Source organism: Pleurodeles waltl, chromosome 6 (genome assembly GCF_031143425.1).
Source record: "Pleurodeles waltl isolate 20211129_DDA chromosome 6, aPleWal1.hap1.20221129, whole genome shotgun sequence".
Classification (NCBI taxonomy): Eukaryota; Metazoa; Chordata; class Amphibia; order Caudata; family Salamandridae; genus Pleurodeles; species Pleurodeles waltl.
Window position 1 is genome coordinate 1,005,343,864 of NC_090445.1, and position 20,689 is coordinate 1,005,364,552.

A 20,689-nucleotide genomic window follows, 5' to 3' on the forward strand; every position below is an offset into this window, starting at 1 on the left:
TTTCTTGAATGTGAAGTGGACGCAGTGGTGGTCGGTCCAGTGGAGTTCGGAGGTGTGGCTGAATGAGATGTGGTTGCTTGCAGTGAAGAGTGGGTCTAGGGTGTGACCGGCGATGTGGGTGGGTGTGTTGACCAGTTGTCTGAGTCCGAGGTTGGTGGTCAGTGATGCGGTGTTGGCGTCGTCGTTGTTCTCCAGGTGGAAGCTGAGATCTCCCAGGAGGATGTAGTCCGTTGAGGCGAGGGCGAAAGTGCTTGTGAGGTCGGAAATGGTGTCACTGAAGGGGGCTCTTGGTCCTGGAGGTCGGTACCAGGGACTTATCTGTGTGCGAGGGGTGTCCCAATTTGGGGAAATAATGGTACATTTTAACTGAAAGAACACTGGTGGTGGGGCCTGGTTAGCAGGATCTCAACACACTTCAGTACTCAGTAGAGTCAGCATCAATAGCAGGAAAAAAAGTGTTTGGGGTAGGTGGGGGTTGTGGACTGCAAAAAGGAGGCATTTTACTACAGAGGGTGTGTAAGCTTTTTGAGGAGACAGTGTTAATTTGTTGTGTTATTGATAGAGAAGCCAAGGGTAAAGGCCAGGTTACGCAATTGGTTAATGTGGGCGGAGGCATTAACATGAGTGGGGGGGCCACCAGGAGTCGTTCCAGGCAGAATGGGGTGTAGGCAATCACAAGCATTTCTTGTCTGAGTTGAGCTTGAGGCAGCTGACGTCCATCCAAGGGCAGACTGCTCTCCTCCCATTGGGAAAATGCATCTTGGCTTGAGCAGAGTCGTCCGACATGGAGAGGATCAGTTGGGTGTCATTGTCGTAGGAGACTATCTTTACCTTGTGTTTGATGATTTTAGCGAGCGAGCCATGTAGAGGTTAAAAAGCTGTGTGGATCCTTGGGCTACTCTGCAGCAAGTGTCTAAGTTCTGATGTGAATGGTGGTAGTCTGACCCTCTGTGTTCTTCTGGTGAGGAAGGACCAGATCCAGCTCAGGGCTTTGTCTCAGATGCCAGCGTCGAGCAGCCTGTCACAGAGGCTGAAGTGGGAGACTGTCTAGAATGCAGTAGAGAGGTCTAGAAGGTTGAGTGCGGCAGTGCCTACGCTGTGCAGTATGATGCGTATGTTGTTGGTGGTGGACAAAAGTGCAGTTTCGGTGCTGTGATTGCTTCCAGATCGGAAATGGGAAAGTTCTAGGATACGGTGTCTCTCGAGGAACTCTACGAGTTCATAGTTGATGGCTTTTTCCGTTACCTTGGCTGGGAAAGTGAGCAGAGACATGGGTCAGTAATTCTTCAGCTCCCTAGGGTCGGCTTTGGGTTTCTTGAGTAGCGGGCGGATTTCTGCGTGTTTACAGTCTGGGGGGATTGTGGCAGTCTTAAACGATAGGTTGATGGTTCAGCAAAGCTCTGGTGAAATGATGGGAATGACAAGCTTGAGGATGTGATGAGGGCATGGATCTGAGGGTGCTCCCAAGTGGATGGAGTTCATTATTCTTTGGGTGTCCTCTACAGTAATGGTGGTTCAGCAGTTTGTATCTGGTGGGGGAGCAAGGTCCATGGTGCTGAGTGGTGAAGGCGGGCTCTGTATGCTGAAGCCTTTGTAGATGTCCCAGATCTTACAGTGAAAGAAGGTGGGGAAGATCGTTGCGGAGGTCTTGGGAGGGAGGGATGGATGAGGTTTCTGCCCTGCGGTTCGTGAACTCTTTGACAAGGATGAAGAGTTCTTTGATATTGCGAGTGCTGGTGTTGAGGCATGTTTGAAATGCAGCTTTTTGGGTGTATGTTCTGGTGGTACGTTGTGTCAGTATTTTTGCAGGCGGTGCAGTTTGGTGGATTTGCGGAGGCTCCATTTGCGTTACAATCGTCTGCAGGCGCGCTTGGATTGATGTAGGTCTTGTGTAAACCACTTGGAAGTTTTGCTATGTGGATTCCATGCCAATTTCCTTAGGGGGGTTACATTGGCTGCACATTCAGAGTCAGCGCTTTAGTTTGCCTGCGGATTCATTGGAGTGATTGACAGCGTTTGGTGATCTGTGCTTCCGTGACTATACCCCAATGTTTGCCAGGGGGTTAGGGAATGTGGTGGCGTGCAGTGTTTGAGTAGGTTAAGTAGATGCACTTGGTCAAGCCAACAGTGTTTGGAGGTGTGGATGAAGGTGAGGTTGTCCCCTGCTGAGAGAATGGCATAGAGGATGTGAAGGGGTTTGTGGGTAGGGACGATGACTAGTTGTTTGACGCCGAGAATTGTGGGGTCGTACAGGATGTTTGATGTATTGGGGGTCATTGAGGGTATCAAGCTGTAAATCGAGATCACAGAGTGGGATGTAACAGGAGGAAGTGAGTGCTTGGAGGGGCAATGAGGTTGACAATGTCTTGTAAAGACTGGGGTTGAGGTGCAGGTGGGCCTGTAGATGAGGGTGCCACGTAGGAAGGTGTTTCGGTTGGTCAGGATGTGGAAATGTAGATGCTCATGAGTTGACAGAATGCGACTAGATGAAAGGCGGAGGTTGTTCTAGTAGATTATGGCAATGACACCTCCAGGAAGGTTGGCTATGTCCTTGTGTATGATTTTGTAGTTGTGCGTAATGGCCGTGGCAATGTCCGTGGTAGCTGCAGGGGTGATCCAACTCATAACGAGATGGTGACGTCCAGAGCTGTTGAGTCGAGGTCTCAGACTTATAGTGCATGCTTGACGAGGGAGCATGTGTTAAGGAGCAGTGAGGAATCATGGGGTGGTACTTGGGAGTATGCTGGAGCAGGCGCAGCAAGAAAATGATCCATGTTTGTACATGTGGTCAGCTTGGAGGCATGCTGATGATCTTATGGGGTTGAGGGCACGTAGAGTGCTTGCGTTAAACCAGCAGAAGGGGTGAGAACCAGGGTCCCTGGTGCTGGGTGGCGTCCATGCACAAACAGGCTTCCCTGTGGCGCACTAGCGTGGCGGCCGTCGTTAAGGAAGAGAGGTATGGAGGCGGTGGTCCAGCAATAAAGAGGTGGGAGAAGCGCTTTGCATGGGGCAGGTGGGGATGCTGGGACACCAGCAGTGCGGGGTAAACACAAGAGGGAGAAAAAGAGAAAAGGACAGAAAAGCAGCAAGTGAAAGGGAAAAAAAGGTCCAATTATTATGCCCAGTGGTGCCTCTGAAATGGGGGAAGACTTAAAAAAGAGGCCTTTGAAGAAAGTGCAAATAGGACAGGAAGTGCAGTGACTAGTTGCAGACTTGCTAAGGGGGATTATGTTTCCATGTGTGTGGGAAGAATAGCCAGCCCATTTAGATGTGCCAGCTGCACCATTTCATCCTGCCAAGGGTGGGCCATCAGGATATTTATGGTCCATCAGTCACACCTGAGCTCCCTTGGTGTGTGCCTGTCTGGAGGGAATGCACAAGAGGTGATGCGTCATCCACCCAAACATGTAGTCAGGGGCAGCCAGTAGGCAGTAAATATTTAAGAAAATAAACAGCAAATTTCTTAATATGACATTTTCAGCCACACAAATGAACGTTAGACTTGACCATAAGTTGTGATTTTGAATTGCGAGTCCATAGACACCAAAGTCCAAATTTTGTTTTTTCAATTGGAAATTAGACAGGCTGCTTCACGGTAACCCGGATGTTAGCTTAAGTGCAAGTTAGGCCTTGCGGTGGTGAAAGACAAGTGTAATAGTTTTTATATTACCACAGCAGGTTAAAATTACAAATACACGTCCAACTTGCCCCTGCCCTTTGATCTGTCCCAGGCCCACTAAAGGGGTTACATGTGTTTTAAAAATAAAGGCTTGAACCTGGAAAGACTTAACTTGACAGATCAAAATGGAAGTTTAGAACTGCACACACAGGATCTGGAATGACAAGCAAGTCATGTTGACGTACTACTTAATTGGGATGCACAATCATTACTGTGGGCACACTAGTAGCCTTTAATTTACAAATCCAGGGCATAGGTAAGTACAATTTTTTAGGGACTCATAAGTACATTAAATATGCCAACTGTGGGTAAGCATACATAACCATATTTTAATGCAAGAGCACATACACTTTAGCAGTGGTAAAGTGCTCAGAGGCCCGACAACAAGAAAAAGTCTGAGAAAGAAGGAAGGCCAAAATTTGGGGGTGAACCTTAAGAGAAGGATATTTGACAATAAGCAAACACAAAATACATACAGATATTGTATTTGATTCTCATTTTTGAACCACTGTAACAATATGTCCCGCAGAAAAAAAAAAAAAAAATGAGCAGATAGGATAGATGCTCGTACAAAAATACCAGTAGACTGGACTAACCAATTAACTGAAAGAAGAGATTGACTGCCCATACACACATAAACAATACATATATGCATTATTAAGTTCAGCTGCTAACTGTACATCAACTATATTATCAGGGGAGCCCTACTATATGTGAGTTATACTAAGTATGATGATGTACCTCAACTAACCAGTACCTCACACTTATGTAGTGTGGTTCACCTACATACCACAAATGTCCGTAATGCACATGAAGATCACTCTTCTTTCCATAAAACAAACATTAATGGGGCCGATGTAAGACAATACACGGTCATATACATTCTCTGAAGAGTGGCTATTTCATTTGGGAACCCTGGAGAGAAGTAGTTTTGTCCCAAAGTACCGGAGATGGTAGGTTGTTGTACAACAGACCCTGTGCAAGAATAAGAATTACCGGGCACGCCTCCTGTGAATTCCAGCAGTACAGGGCTGCCCTTTCATGCCGATGATATTTGGGCTGGTGGTAGAGGGTGTTATCAAATGGATACGGGTGGGTGTGCAGATTTGAAGGTGAACAAGATGCACGGGGTGGGGGGTAATTTCCCCAGAATGCTGCTTATGTTTTATTTTTCTATTACTAGACGCAAGTGACTGGAACACTAAAGAGGTTGCAGGAGATCTTTCAGGTCTTTGTAAAGGTCTCTGGATTTAATGATATTTGGGACAAATGTTTATTGTTCACAATGGACAAGGTACTTGATCAACAATTGGCTTTAGCCCTTACAGCGGAGATGACTAAATTTAAATATCGGGGGGAGATAATTTGGTCCCTCTGCTAGCCCACTTTGACAAGAATGTAAGGCAATGGCAGTCAATGTCAATTTCTCCGCAGGTAAGTGTGGCATATTTTAAAATGCGAGCACTAACCTGCTCCAGGCATCGAAAAAACATAAAAATGTTACTAGACGCAAGTCAAGTAGCTTGAATAATCTACTCGACCAAACTGGAATATACTTGAACTGCAAATGGATCTCAGATTGTGGGTTTCTAGGCAAATATTGAATTTTACAATCGCCTTTTTGTTCATTCTCAGATATGAGTGCACCTTCAAATATGCGAGTTCAGCAGTTCTGCTGTAAAAAAAAAAAATCCTCTTTTGTTTGATTCAATGCACTAAATGTTTGCTCCATGTATAATAAATATAACCCACATATAGGAACACATGATCCATGCATGACTTGCCTCAGTTTAATAATAGCTTGGCCATCAGGGCAGGAGTGTTTCTCAGTTTATGTGTAAACCTTCACTGTAAATAAATATATTACCAGGGCATGATGTGGTAGCACACTGTCATTTACAGACAGTACATTTCCCAGAAATGTCCCAAAAGCTGCTCATTAACCTACAACTTTAATGATAATACTATGTAGTGTATGAACAAAATTCTGTGAAAATTGGATTTCAGAAAACATTTTTCATTTGCACATTACCACGTACAGTGTTATGACTTGTTTTTAATACTAATAAAATATATATATTTTTAATTCACACAGAAGTACAAAAAAGGGCCTTTCACAGCTACCGAAATATATTTTGAAATGTTTGCGAAGTTGACTTAGTTAAATAAATGTGTTAAGAAAAACCAGATAACAAAAGCCTCTCATTTCACTTTGGTCAGACAGTTTACCTTACAAAATCCAGGAACTCTGCAGTCACAAGGAAAATTATTTGCACTCCAAGAAGACAAACTGACTTTTGAACTCTGTCTCTGAACACAGAGAAAATGTGACAATAATAAGATTTGAAGGCATCCTAATTGCTAATTCAGTTTCTGATTGGACAGAACACCTCTTATTTGTCCACTCGCTAGAATGGACAAGTGGAATCAAAACATAGATCAAACGCATCAGATAAAACGCACCATAGCGAGTGGTAGAGTAGATTATTAGAGCCTTGTGCTTTCTCTACATTCTTCCAAACACACCCTATATATAACAGACACATTCCTTATATGGGTTGAAGCGCAGGTGTGCACCCTGTTATGCATGGGTTGGAAGCCATGGTAGGTCTGTGTTTTCTCCGGGAGTCTAAATATAAAGGCGGATAGAGCTGCAAAACATTCACAAGTATTATGAGGCTAGACAGGTTTGTGTAGTTATTCAATGTGCATATGACCCAGTGGAAAGGCCACCATTTTGGGCTGACCACCAATATATGGCTAAATAAAGCTATCCTACTTTGGCTGTACAGGTGTAAACTGGAATTGACAGGCTGTCCAGGCAAGGAATTGGTGGATAGGACTTGGAGGAAGATAATTTTTTTTTTAAATGGCTAAGTGTTCTCAATGGATCGAGAGAACACTTATGGGAGGGCTATAGGCTCCCAAAGTTGGTATCTCTGAAGGGGTTTTGTTGTTGGGACCATAGGCATCTCAACTCTGGCAGACGTGCAGAATGGAGTAATCACCTTTGCACTTCTCTGACAATCAGGCTGGCATATAAGGCGTCTACCAAGCCCCACAACTTAATGTGGTGGCTCCAGTGCGGAAGGACCACCACAGCGAGGCTGGAACGAGGCCCATAATATTTAAATATATTATAGAAGAAGCAGGGTGCATGAGAGTGGCGTATGTGGCAGTGGAAGGGGAGAGGAATACACATTGGTGGGAGAGAAAACAATATTTTGTAAAAATAAAAGGTTTCGACTACTTGCAAAACAAGAAGGGATAATGTGTGTGCATTGTTGTCTGTGTGACAAAAGTGCTGGTGAAATCACCTAAACAAAACTGTTACATTTATTAGGGGAGTGTAACACCTCAAACACCACCTGTATTTAAATGAACAGTAAACTCGTACATTGACAAAAATCCACAGGCAAATATCACATTCATACTTGCATGCCATAAAATTTTTAAATCTATATTTTTCATGGGTTTCATTGTTCAATATTTTCTCCCAAAAAAAAAAGGCACTCATAAATACACTGAATATTTTACAACTGCATACTTTCAGACCTGCCCTGCCTAAGGATCCAGACAACATGACCCTCAGTTACTGCTGAGTGAGGAGAAAATAGGCTGTGGCGTGGACAACCAACGTGCGTCAGGCTCTTGCCCCATGGTGCATGCTACATAGATGCCAACATTTCAGATAGCTGGATTTTAATACAGATAAAGTGTAGCCATTAAAAAGTCACCCATAGAATTAAATTATACAAATGTCACACATAGCAATAATAAGCGAGCGTCTTGCTGTCCCCATGATCGTTAGGCAGGGCAGGCCTGAAAGTACACACTTGTAAAGATAATGGCCTGCCCTGTATAATGATCACACGGGTAGCAATAACATTCATTCATTCATAGCTGTATGCCTGCGCGCCACCTAAGCAAAGGCACGCATTTTATCATCATAATCGCGTTGCCATTTATTTACTTCTCTGAAAATGCGTGAAAAGTCCCTAGCTCCGTGGTCTTCAAACTGGGAAGGGGCATGAAGTAGTCCCGGGGAGGGGGCTCACCAGGCTCTGCCCAAAAGAAGCATTACACATATAACAGTGTTTTGTTTTAAGCAGAAACATGTTATTGCACTTTTAAAAAGGTAACAATACTTAACTTCAATGTTTAAATATGGCTAGGCATATTTAAACATTGCCACATTTTCTAAAATAATTGTGAAAATTCAGAGGGAGGGCCCAATGATTTTTATTTTTCAAAGGGGGTGTGGGGGCATTAAAAAGTTTGGAGACCACTGCCCTAGCTGCTTCTAAAAGCGCAACGGGGTACAGAGACGAAATACAGGAACGTTAATATGCAGGAGAGCAGAGACACAAAAGAAACACCGTTAAAAAATAAAGTATTAATTATATATATATAGAGAGAGAATAAATAATAAGCACGAGTTCTGACCTTAAAGAAGGTGGAGGTAGCGCCGCTGCGACCGAAACGAGACCACCGTGAGCAGTGAGGGGAGCTGGCAAAGACAACCCTTAAAATACGCGAAGGGAGCTGGCAAAGACGACCGTTAAAATACGCGAAAAATGTGAAAATGCAACAAGCAGGAGGACAGAGGTGAAAGAGAAACTCACCGTTAAAAAGGAAAGTCGTAATAATAGGCCCGAGTACTGACTGGTAGCGCCGCTGAGATCGCAACAATCCCAGCGCATTGAGCCGACCGTTAGAATAGCAGAAAAATGCGAAACGCGCATGCGCTTTACAAGTGCGCTGTGAGGGGGAGCAGTTAAAGTCAAAGAAATTGACAAAATCATTATTGCGCATGCGCAAAGTTCTGCGCATGCGCATATCATCAAGTAGACCCGATTCGGACTGGAATCGGAAAAAGACAGAACACTCCACTTCCTTTCTGGTACTTTTGAGCTAGAACTGTTTCGTGTTTATCAACGACAGGCTGAGTACTTCTTTGTTGATATTCGGGCATTTCTCGGTTCCAACAAGTCGAAATGGAGAAGCCGAGGAAACACACGTTTTCCGGTTTTGAAGTAACTATACTTGCCTTTAAACGAAAGTAAATCATCGGAGACCGATTAATGTTAATGCCATACAGCGAACGGTTTCCATACGAGCTGCTATTCTGTGCCTACGCATCATTACCATGAAGAATGCGCCTGCTTTACATCGCGAGTCTCGTGGTGAGTTGTTTATTTCGATCTTTCAACGCGTAAACAGTCGGGGGCAAACGAAAGTGAAACGTATTACGGCCGCGCCCTATCAAGTACGTGGGTGTTCCTTAGTGCGTGGAAGCAGGAGGCGAGGCCAGAGATGATCGATGCACTGTGGAATAGTGACGTGTAATTGTAGTGCTACTAAGTCCCAGCCTGCGCTAAAAGCAATGTGAACATGCAGCAACACATTATTTTGCAGCACTCTCACACGCAGTATAAGATAGGCTGCCGCTAGTAATGGAGAAATGTTTCGTGTTTGTTAAACCAATGTTTTCAAAATATCTATATTTTTTTAGTAATACCCGGGGATATTGCACTTACTGTAAACCTTTTTTAATAAATTTCCTTACAGAAAAACACAACCCAGAGCTCAGTTGGTAACTTTTACATTACAAAAAAATCAGGCCTTGAGAAAATCTATTCCCCACTATGAGCTCTTTTTAGGGATTCCTGACCTGGTTTGGTAAGAGAGCTGGCAATGAAAGTTTAATTTTCATTAATTTTTGTTTTTAACTTGTCACCTTTGCTGTGCGTTTATTTAAAGACAGAGGTATGCCAGCTTATGTTTTCTAACAAATTGCTGCTTATTTTATCCTGGAGACTAGTGTTTCTGAAGTAACGAAGTCCTCAAAGGAAGGTAACTGCTTTATTTAAAACATAATCAATAAGGTAATAAGTGCCTGCAGTCTCACCATGCTGGATAGTCTCTTCGAGTTTCAGTGGATTGTACTGAATAGGCAAAATAATGCAGGGGCGGAGGGAACTAAAATAAGTCACAGCACAGCTTCCTTCTCCAGGAGGAAGAAAATTATACATGGAGATGGGGAAGTTAACAATGTTAACTAGAACCCAAAGATAACATACATGGTATGATAGAAATATAGTACGCACAACTGGAACATAACAGAATAAATTAATTTGAAGTCTTTAAACCAATTTGGGGGTTTTGTGGCTCTGTTACTTCGAGTTTTGTCATGTCATGGTTACTTAGGTCTTGACTTTGTTGTCTGGTAGATCTTTTAAAGGAGACTTCAGGACAAGGAGTTGTTCTGTCCCTGCTGCACAACTTACCGTTCTCCAATACCACAGTGCTTTGTTTAACCTTACAAATTCTAGATGGTTGCAATAATTTTGTGAATGAATTGTTATTTCTTGATGGAACCTTCACCACAACCCATTGGCCTAGTTTTCATTTTTGTTCATTAACTTCCCATTTTTAGGTTGAGCATAGCAGCGGACAAGCTCTAATCTATTTGGGCTTTTAATCACACCCATCACTATCGCTCGTTCATGGGCTTGCCCCTCAAAAATCCTTTGTTATCCTCGGTAAATGCTTTACATTTGTCCCTCCTTGCGGGGTTTGGTTACTGCCTTGGACATCGACCCTGTTACACCACTAATTGCACTTTTGCCGATATGTTTGTGAGCGAACTTCTTTTTCCTTTTGTGTGTCTCCTTCACGCTTATGGCGTGGCACTTTGAATCGGCTCACTTATGTGAAACCGTTTTACTTTTCATTTTCAATTTATGTAGCAAGAAAAGTCCGCTTAGGCGTTTACAACTCTAATAGCTCTAACTAGAGCAAATGCGAGACCCATTGCATTGCACATGCTTGTTTGTCATACCAGGTTTTGTATTGCTTTTAGTGGACAAGAACCAATTGAGCCATATTTTCTCTATTAACCCACATTGGACATCCACCATTTAGCCAGTTAGGAGCGAGTTTGGATCCTGGTTTTTCTGTCTTTTAAGGCAGTGAAAGGAGAAATTTGTGTCTGAAGCTTTGCCTACATTCCTTACTAGACTATACATCACCCATATAAAAGCACTTCTTTGCTGCCCTAAGGCCAGTGCGTTGGCTGAAAGAGTAAACAACATGATCAAAGAGTCCATTCAATGAGTCCTCATTGCTGGCAAACCATCCATAAGAACCTGAGAGACATGTTGTAACCGAAACACATTTCTCCGAATTCAGTGATTGGAATTTTACTTCGTTATCAGTGACTATGGCGTTGGCAATACCTTCTTGCGCAAATGTGTCTGTTAGAAATTCTATTAAGGGTTCAGTGTTGGTTTTATTGGTGAATTTAGTAGTGACCCAGTGTGAATGATGACCAACTAGTACAAATATGAATTTGTGAGTAATTCCAGAAAAAATAAATGGGACCTATAATGTCAATCCCAAATTTATCCCATGGTTTGGATGGAATAGTGAGCGGAGTGTTAAAGCAGAAATATTGGCTATATATTTTTTTGTCTCAACAGAGTAATTAGCATTAACATGTTGGGCTTCATGTAAAAGATTTAGTAACATGAATTTAGAAAATATCTAGCTATGGTGCTATCAAAACAGCAGCAGTATTAAAACAGTAGCAGTTGGTACCTGGAAAACAAAAGACAAATAACAATACACAGCTCATATATTTACCCAATCTCTAAGGTAATCATTAACGTCTACTTCATCAGGAGGACAACAGCGTCAGCATCAGGACAGGAACAGATAGGGGAATGGTTTAGAGTTTGGACTATAAGTTTACTAAACCATCAAAGTATTAGTTCACTATTGAACAGACATAATAAACTCTGAAAATAAACCACCAGTATGTCAGTAGACTAACTGGCAAAGCTTGAAATGTCAAAGTGACAGATCACACCAAGTGCACAAAGTGAAGTCTCTGGAACTCAGGAAAGTAAGAGAATGCAAATGCCCCCACACTAATGGTAACTGAACATTAAATTAAACTTGCTAAACTCTTGTGATTGGCTTAAACATAAGGTGAGAAGAATATATCCAATGAGAAAGTTAACAGATATCAAACTTATATAAAATGTTAGCTCCAACAATTTTCATTTGCTGCTACTCTCCTTGTGTAGCTCAGGTTTATACTTAATGTATCTTGTACACTTCCTTCTCCAGTTGCATCTGTAGGCCCTTTGTTTGGCTCCTTCCGAATACGCTGTTGCAGGACAGTGATTAAAAAATATGGAAACATTTCTCGTTGCACCATTTACTTTGAGAGAAACACATGAGTTAGAAACATAACTACAGACAAATATGCGATTACAATGAATGGAGTCTGTTAGGCAACGGACATGAAATCATAAGAACGGAGTACACTAGAAACATTTTATACAGATAACATTGCACAGTGGCCTGGCTCAAATTCAGGCCCAGCAGAGAACAATAAAAAATACTCGTATTATTTCAGCATTTATTTTAGCAGAGAACACATTCTTAAAGAGACCGAATATTTTTCCATTACAGTGTTAACTAAATGTGTAGGCCTTTCACTTGATGGCGGCCACTAAGTAGAGCCCAATTTTCGTGTTTAACATTCATTTATAGATGAATTATTTCACATATTAGTAGATAAGTATGTTTACATAAAGACAATTATTTACGACAGAATACCTGTGCTCACAGGAGATAGGGGAGTTATGCTGTCTTTCATTTTGTTCTCCACCGTTTTGTCCATTTTAGGGAAACAGTATCCCGCCCTAATTTTATTTTTTGTAAACTTTCTTCCAATATGCCTATTGTCAATAATGACCCTTATATTTTTGGTGGTGTGATTCTGTCATTTTTTTTAACATGCACTCTCCCTGAATGGACAATTAATTTCGTACACTACATTAGGGCTATAAGTTGTCATGTAAGGATTTGCATTTTTCTGGCCATCGGTGTACAGTTTTATACTTTACAGCTAACAAACTGGTGTCTTTGTTGTTACATTCTTCCCATTCCCCTTTTAGGTCTCCATATGTTGTAATCTAATCTGTGGGCTTTTACCACGCCTATCTCACACCCATCACTTTAATTCATTCCTGGGCCTGCTTTCAAAATTCCCTTGAGGTTGTTGGTAAATGCTTTACATTTGTCCTGCTTTGAGGCTGTTTTGTTTCTGCTTTGGAGACTGATCCTGATACATGGATTATTGCACGATCGGGAAGGTACAATAGTGTGGCGCACCAATTGTTTCTTTTACCTTGTGCTTCGCTCATAGCGATATGTTGTTTCTTCATCTTCCTTGGTTTCGGGCATCTTGCTGTTTCTTTGCGATGTCCGTTGGTGGTTTTTTAATTATATTTATTTTATAAGTATTGGAGCGCTTAATTCTTTTTTGCATTTTTATATAGCGCAAACTCAATCCAAAGGTATTACAGCGTTTTACATGAGCACCGGTTACATTACATAAGAACACATTCATTTTTGGTAGCAAGGGGGTGAGTAGGTGATTTGTCCAGAATCGCAGGATGTTGAGCTGGCACTGTGACTCAAATTGTGTTCCCCAGCTCCAAAATTGGCAGCTCTGGACTTTGCGCCACAACCTCTCCCCTAGGGTTCTTTGTCTGGTACGTGTTGGGGCAGTCTTGGAATAACTTTTTTTTTTTCTTATATAGTGTTTGGTAATAACGGTTTAGCCATTTTATAGTGATTCAAAGCAGGTGCAATTCTTAACAAAATTGCTATAATTAATTTGCATTCACCTTGCATAGATGAAGAGGTGAAAAAGCTATGTCAGGATTGTAATCTGTGTCATTCTCATTCTGTCAAGACCTCTGCAGTGTGTGCATTAACCAACTGACTTGAGTAGAACTTAATGCTAGGCAATAGCACGTGCACTTGATAACCGCAGGAGGATCACCAACCAAGCACATAGCAGGGCTTGAAAAATCTACTCGCTATTTATTTTATGAGGTCGAGTTATTTTTAGATTCCACTTGACCCTTCTGGCAGTGGACAAAGCACTGGTGTTCTGTTTAGTCAGAAACTGAATTAGCAATCAAGATGCCTTTACATTTTATTCTTGTCACATTTGCTCTGTGTTCAGAGACAGAGGTCAAAAGTCAGTTTGTCTTCTTGTAATGCAAATACTTTTGCATGTGACTGCAGAATTTCAGGATTTTGTAAGGTGAACTGTCTGACCTATGTGAAATGAAAGGCTTTTGGTATCAGGTTTTTCCTAACACACAACATTTATATAACTAAGTCAACTTTACGAATATTTCACATATATTTCAGTAGCTGTAAAAGACCATTTTTTGTACTTCTGTGTGATGAAAAAAATATTTTAATAGGATGAAAAAAAGTCAGAACACTTTACTTGGTGATGTGCAAATGATAAATGTTTTCTGAAACTCAATTGTCACAGATTATTTTTAATACATTATATAGTTTTATCAGCAAAGCTGCAAGTTAGTGGTAAGGTTTTGGACGTTTCTTGGAAATTTACTGTCTGTCAATGACAGTGCGCTACCACATCATCCGTTAGTAATATAGTAAAAGTGAGTGTTTAAACATAAACTGAGAAATACTCCTGCCCTGATGGCAAAGCTATTAGTAAACTAAAAGGGAAGTCATGCATGGATCATGTGTACCCCATATGTGGGCTAGATTTATTATACATGGAGCAAACGTTTAGTGTATTTAATCAAACAAAAAAGGATTTTTTTTTACGGCAGAAATGCTGAACTCGCATACTTGAAGGTACACTTGCATATGAGAATGAAGAAAAATGTGACTGTAAAATACAATATTTGCCTAGGATCACACAATTTGAGACCCGTTTCTGGGTCAAGTACATTACAGTTCTGGTCGAGTAGATTTTTCAAGCTACTCGACCTGCAGGTCTTGTAACCTTTTTATGATTTTTCGAGGCCTGCAATTGTTAGTTCTAGGCAAGAAGATGGCAAAAGATGTTGTCTCCAAAATGTTGGAAAAGGAGTCGTGACTCCAGACCCAAGCACTTCACGGCCTCAAGCTTGATAGCAAAAAATATCTAGCCTTTGGATGTAAATTTGACCTCTTCAAATAGAGTTCAGTTAGCTCGAATTAGATTCAAAGGTATTACAGCACTTTACATAAGCACCAATTATGTCACATAAGAATACATTCATTTTTGGTAACAAGGGGAGATTCAGTGATTTGCTCAGAATTACAGGATGTTGAGCCAGCGCAGAGCCTCGAATAGTTTTCCCCACCTCCAAGGTCAGTAGCTGTGGCTCCTATGCCGCACCCTCTCCCCTAGGGCTCTTTGCCTGGTGCGTGTTGGTGCAGACTAGGAATAACTCTTTATTTAATATAGTACCTGGTAATACAGATTCTGCCATTTCATAGTGCTGAAAAGCAGGTGCCATTCTTTTTAAATGCCACAAAAGTACCTCTTTGTGGCTTGTTTGGAGATGTGAAAGTTTAGGTAAACAGTAGAAAGGGTTGCATCTCTAGGGTATCACAGCCAGTCTGTAGGAATGAGGCAAAAACACTCCCAAGATAGCAGCTTTGTTGTGTCCTTTCTCCTGCAGCCACAGGCCTGGGAGCGTTGCTGTGGTACCTTGCATACATCCACTACACTCCAAACCAAAACACATAGGTAAAAGACATTGTCATTTACAACATCAATAGTTCTGTCTCTCACAATTATGAGACCTATTGCATTGCAAATGCTTGTTAAAAACAGCAGGTACTGCAATGGATAGCACAGATTCATCAAGAGTTATAGGAGCAGGTAAGTGTTCTGTTACAAGCAATATAGAGAAGCAGTCCGCTGCTAGGTATTTCTCACCTGGTACATACACAGTTTTGAAATTATTTTTTTTGTAATCCAAGAATCCATTTGGAAATGTGAGGAGTGGTGTTTTCCATACTTTTTTAGCGGCTAAAACTGAGAGTAATGGTTTATCATCTGTCCTCAGCAGAAATGGCAAACCCCACAGGTAAAATTTAAAGTGAATTATACCCCAGAAACAAGTCGGCCCTTCCTTTTCTACAGTGGAGTAATTTAGGGCCATATGAATGAAAAAATGGCCTTGCGAATCGCAAATAGGGATTTTTAAGAAAACGCTATTTCCGAGTCGCAATTGGCCATGTAACAAAATTGTGATTCGGAATTAGAGATTTCTTAAAAATCGCTATTTGTGGTTTGCGAGGCCCATTTACCGAATCGCAATTTGCATTTTCGCAAATTGCGTTTTTTTTTTTTTTTTTTTTTTTTTTTTTTTTGCGATTTGGTAAAAAATCGCAAATTGCAAGAAATTTCGAGAAAGCACACCTGGAGGAGCCTGATGACATCACAAGCAAGAAATGAGTCATCCCAGGCAGTTTCAGGTGCCACACCCAAACCAGTATCCTGAGAGAGAACAGCCCAGCCACACAGAGCAGCACTCAGAAGGAGGCAGCACACCTGAGCAAGGATGGACACCCCAGCCCAAGCACAGGAGAAGGGAAAAAGAAAGCGCAAGCTAAAATTCAGCGAGCAGGAGCTTGAGGTGCTGACAGAGGAGGTGGTCAGTAGCCATGACTGCCTTTTTGGAAAAAGCTCACTCTAGGTGCCTGAGAGTGAGAAAAGGAGACTGTGGGCGGATATCCAATCAAAAACCTGCGCAATTGGAGTGGCACAGCGCTCCGTAGAAGAAATTAAGAAGAGGTGGTATGACCTGCGGTCCCGTGCGAAGGAGAGGGTGGCAAGGAGACTGCAGGAGGCCAGGGGGCACAGGAGGCGGTCCACCCACAGAGGCACCATCTACCCAATTAGAGGACCTAGACGAGTCCACACTCCTCCCTGAAGCTGTGACAGGGGTCACAGAGATCGACACCTCCGGCACACCAAGTACCAGCCAAGGTAAGTGCAATATTGATTTATAACCCTTATGTGTATGCACACAAGCCCCTTAGGAATTAGCAAGTAATGTTAAACATTGTGAGATGTAGTCCAGTCCACATCTTAGAAGCAGCACAACAGTGCATTATGGGCGTGGCAGTCCACAACCCAGAGCTGAAAGTAGCACATACAATGTATTTAAGTAGAGTGACACCCAGAGGAACACAACACACACAACACAGTGTAGAGAAGTACCTGTACCTTTATTACCAATGTGTGATCGTAAATGTAACAAACATAACTGACATGCTGCATATTGTCGTTGCAGGTGGGCCAGGCCCAGCAGCCACAGCATCAGCACGCGTAGGCGAGACAGACACCCATCTGGCCTCTGATTCCAACACCAGTGGATCTCTCACCATTGCGCCTGTCCGACGCAGTCCCAGGGCACTGCCACTGCCAGAGCTCACCCAAGACTCAGATGAGCAGCAGGAAGGGCCAGTTTCCCCATCACCAGCTGGCAGGCGCAGCCAGATGCAGGTCGTAAGGTGTCAGCAGACCACAGCTCCACGCAGGATGGCGACACATTCCGGGGCACAGCAGCATGAGGCAGGTGAGGGTCCCTCCTTATTTGGTGGGCTGGAAGCTGCTATGTTGCAGCAGCAGCGCCTTCAAAACAGGAGGATCCTGGGTTTATAAAATAATTTGTGCCAACATAACAGCAACATGGTGGGCCTGCATCGCCAGCTTGAGTATCTCAATGCCAACATAGAACAGCTGTATGAGGGACAGGTGCAGGCATCACAGGACACCAGAGACCTCACAAGTGCTGTCCGTGAACTCTGCCAGGAGCTGCGCCATGAAAGGGTGAGCGAGCGCAGACAGGAGCGCAGATTTAGGAACATATTTGGCAGCTTCTGTCGTTCTTCTAACAGGGTGGCAAATGCAACTGCACTGATTGCCCGTCGTGCAGTGGCTGCACAAGTAGAGGCAGCACACAGCAGCAGGGATGTTGTGAACGGACTGGTACAGATCACCAATGAGATCGACCACATAATGGGAGAGAGGTCAGCCACACAGAGTGAGATTGCACTGGGGGACACTGAGGACAGTTCCAGCCTCAGCAGTGTAGCCGTACCAGCATTTGACACCAGACGGCGCAGAGCCAGGCACAGCACTGCCACTGAGGCGGACAATAGAGGTGCCAGTGAGGTAACTGGGCACCCGAGTGGTGTGCGTGGCTGCAAAAAATGACTGTAGCTGCCAGTGGACTTATGTTTTCACTATGAAGCAACAGTGCATTACTCAGGTCCTTCATTGTTTCTAGTTTCTCACGTAACCTTTTTTTTGCTATTCCTCACACGTACATTACCTGACTTAAGGTAATAAATTTATTTCACTATAGGTACAGTTGCCAGATGATTTGTGTCTTTTAAACTCACGTCTGAAATGTTTGTGTGTGATGTCGGCACGCCTTTGCCTTTCCTCTGCTGCACTGGTCTTGTCTGCTGGATGTAGGGGTGGTATGGGATCATCATCCTCATCAGATTCAGATTCACATATTTCTACAGGTATGCCCCTGGTGGTAGCTATATTGTGCAAGATAGCACAAGTAGCCACTATTCTACATGTCGTCTCTGGACTGTACTGTAGTGCCCCTCCACTTTTGTGAAGGCACCGGAAGCGACTCTTCAGCAGTCCAAATGTGCGCTCCACCACATTGCGGGTTGCCCTGTGTGCTGCATTGTATCTCCGTTCAGCAGGTGTTGCAGGATTGAGGTAGGGCGTCATCATGTAGGTGCGCACTGCGTAGGTACTGTCTCCTGGAAGGGACAGAGGATATGATAAGTGGGCCATCTGACAGCATGCCATCTATGCGCCATTGTATAGAGGGACATTACCTAGTAGATATCCTTCATCAAACTCCCCAGCTAGCAGTCTTGTGTGAATCCCACTGTAGCGAAAGATGTATGAATCATGTGTGCTCCCTGGGTACCTGGCCACGAGATCAGTAATGATGTAGGAGGCATTGATTATCACCTGTATATTCATTGAATGTTGGTATTTCCGGTTGCGGTACACATACTCTGTGGCGGATGGTGGACATATTGCCACATGTGTCCCATCTATGGCACCTAGGACGTGGGGGAACTGCTATCTGGTAAATTCAATTTTTGTCTGCTGTATTTCCTGTGGGGTGTGGGGGAATCTGATGTACTGGTGTAGTTTGCTCAGCATGGCGTTGATAAATGCATTGAAAAATCTGGTGAGGGTACTCAGTGAGACCCCTCCAGCAGCTGCTATGACCCCTTGATAGCTCCCTGAGGCGAGTAGGTTGAGGGAGCATAATACCTGCACATGGGTGGGTATGCTGTGAGTCCTTAGTGTTCTGCGCTGCAGTATGGGTTGTAGCTCAGCTATCAGGTCCCGTATCGTGGCTGAGTTCAACCTATACCTCTCATATATTTCCTCCTCTGTCAGGTTAAATAGTGTGATGCACACTCTGAAAATGCGCTCCTGTCTCCTCCTCCCTCTCCTCAAACCTGCCAAGATCCTCATCCTCCTCGCCATGACGTAGAGTGCAGCCATTGTTGAAAAGAGTCTGAGGCATGCTGGGCCTCTTTATATAGCTTGCACCTGGTTACCACCTGGTTTCACTTAGTGGTATTTTGCATGTGCAAAATGCCATTCTGCGAAAAATCGCAATTTGTGATTTTTTTTAAGCATCTCTTTGCAACTTGGATTTTGCGACTCGCAATTTGCGCCGCGCAATTTCCTACTGGAAATACCGAATTGCAAAACCAGGCCACAACGCAAAAAATCAAAATTTTTGCGATTTCTTATTTTTGGTCTGCGAATGCCTTTCATGCATCGCAGACCACCTTCTTGCACTCGCAAACGGCCGTTTTTTGTGATTCGCACCGTTTGCGAGTGCAAAAAAATTTCATACATCTGGCCCTTAGTTCTGCCCCCTTCAGTTTCCTGGAAGTTAATGCAATTATGTTTTCGGATCCATTGGTTACCTGAGATAGAGTAGCTCCAAAGCCCTTGTTGCCAGCATCAGTGGTCAGAATAGTTTGGTAGTTAACATAACATTTTCCAACATTGGATGCTTTCACAATGGCCTCTTTAGCTTTCGCAAAATCTTCACAGTGCACATCATCCCACTGAAACACGGCACCCTTCTTTAAAAGAAGACCCAAAGGGTACACTGTCTGGAAAAAATCCTGTCAAATTATGGCATATATTCAGCAGGACATAAGAATGATTTAAGGTATTCTTTGTTAGATGGACAAGGGGCACTTCTTACCTAATCAATAAGGTGGATCTTAGGTTTGATGCCTTCACTGGAAAATGTGTGACTTAAGTAGTCAACTGCAGTAACACCGGTTTTGCATTTTCACTCCTTATAGTCAAGCCACTCAATGTAAGTTTATGGAGAGCTAATTTCAGTTTCTCATTTTGTTCTTTTTTTAGATGCTCTGTGTTAGAAATTGGGTCTTTAGTTGACAGAGGTATGCTCCCTATCCAAGGAAGGACCACAATCCTAGTCAGGGTAAGTCAGATACACTCCCTAAATTAACCTGTGCTCACCACCTGGTAGTGTGGCACAGAGCAGTCAGACATAACGTAAGAGGCAATGTGTAAAGTATTGAGAAAACAGTGCTTAGAAGTCACTAGCGGTCAAAAGGTTGCTTGAGATCGCAAGGGACTGGTGCAAAGTAAAAATCCAGGCCGACCGCAACAGAGGGTAAACAGGCTACAGAACCCAGGCAGGGTCCACTGAAACAGTACATTTGGAGGAGCAAAGCGTGGTAGACGAGGGCATGGTGCTTCGGTTTTCCTGTTGCATTTGGGGCACAGCTTCGTTGGCAGGTGTGGGGAAAGTAAATGTGATGTGGCGGCGGGACACGTAGAGCGTCATCATCCGGCCACCTAGCCAGTAAGTCCGCTGTTGTTAGGCAGCTGCTGCGTTGCTGGCAGAGATGCAATGCATCAATTCTTCTGCACTGGGGGAGATGTGTCACTTTTTGGAGATTGTTGCTGCAAAACCCACTTCTGAGAACTAGAACTGAAGGGATAACCTCAGGCAATGGTATGACTCACAGATGTCCGAGTCCAGCAGCATCAGGAGAGTTGAAATAAGTCTGCAAGTGAATGGAAATGCAGTGAGTGTCCGTGTTGTGGTTGTC

The 20,689-nt window shown here is 43.2% G+C and overlaps 1 protein-coding gene across 8 annotated transcripts in view; it reads left to right on the forward strand.

The window, feature by feature from the left end:
* Positions 1-8,512: 8,512 nt before the first annotated feature.
* The window catches only part of TNFRSF14 (TNF receptor superfamily member 14), a 465,083-nt gene continuing 452,906 nt past the window's right edge, over positions 8,513-20,689 (forward strand). For 2 of the 8 annotated variants that reach the window (XM_069239913.1, XM_069239917.1), the window contains exon 1: positions 8,517-8,865. In XM_069239913.1, the coding sequence (XP_069096014.1) occupies positions 8,836-8,865 (30 nt within the window). In that variant the 5' untranslated portion in view covers positions 8,517-8,835. Of the gene's footprint in view, positions 8,866-19,973; positions 20,053-20,689 lie in introns of all 8 variants that reach the window. The other 6 variants (XM_069239916.1, XR_011204948.1, XM_069239910.1 and 3 more) reach the window with 6 other exon arrangements.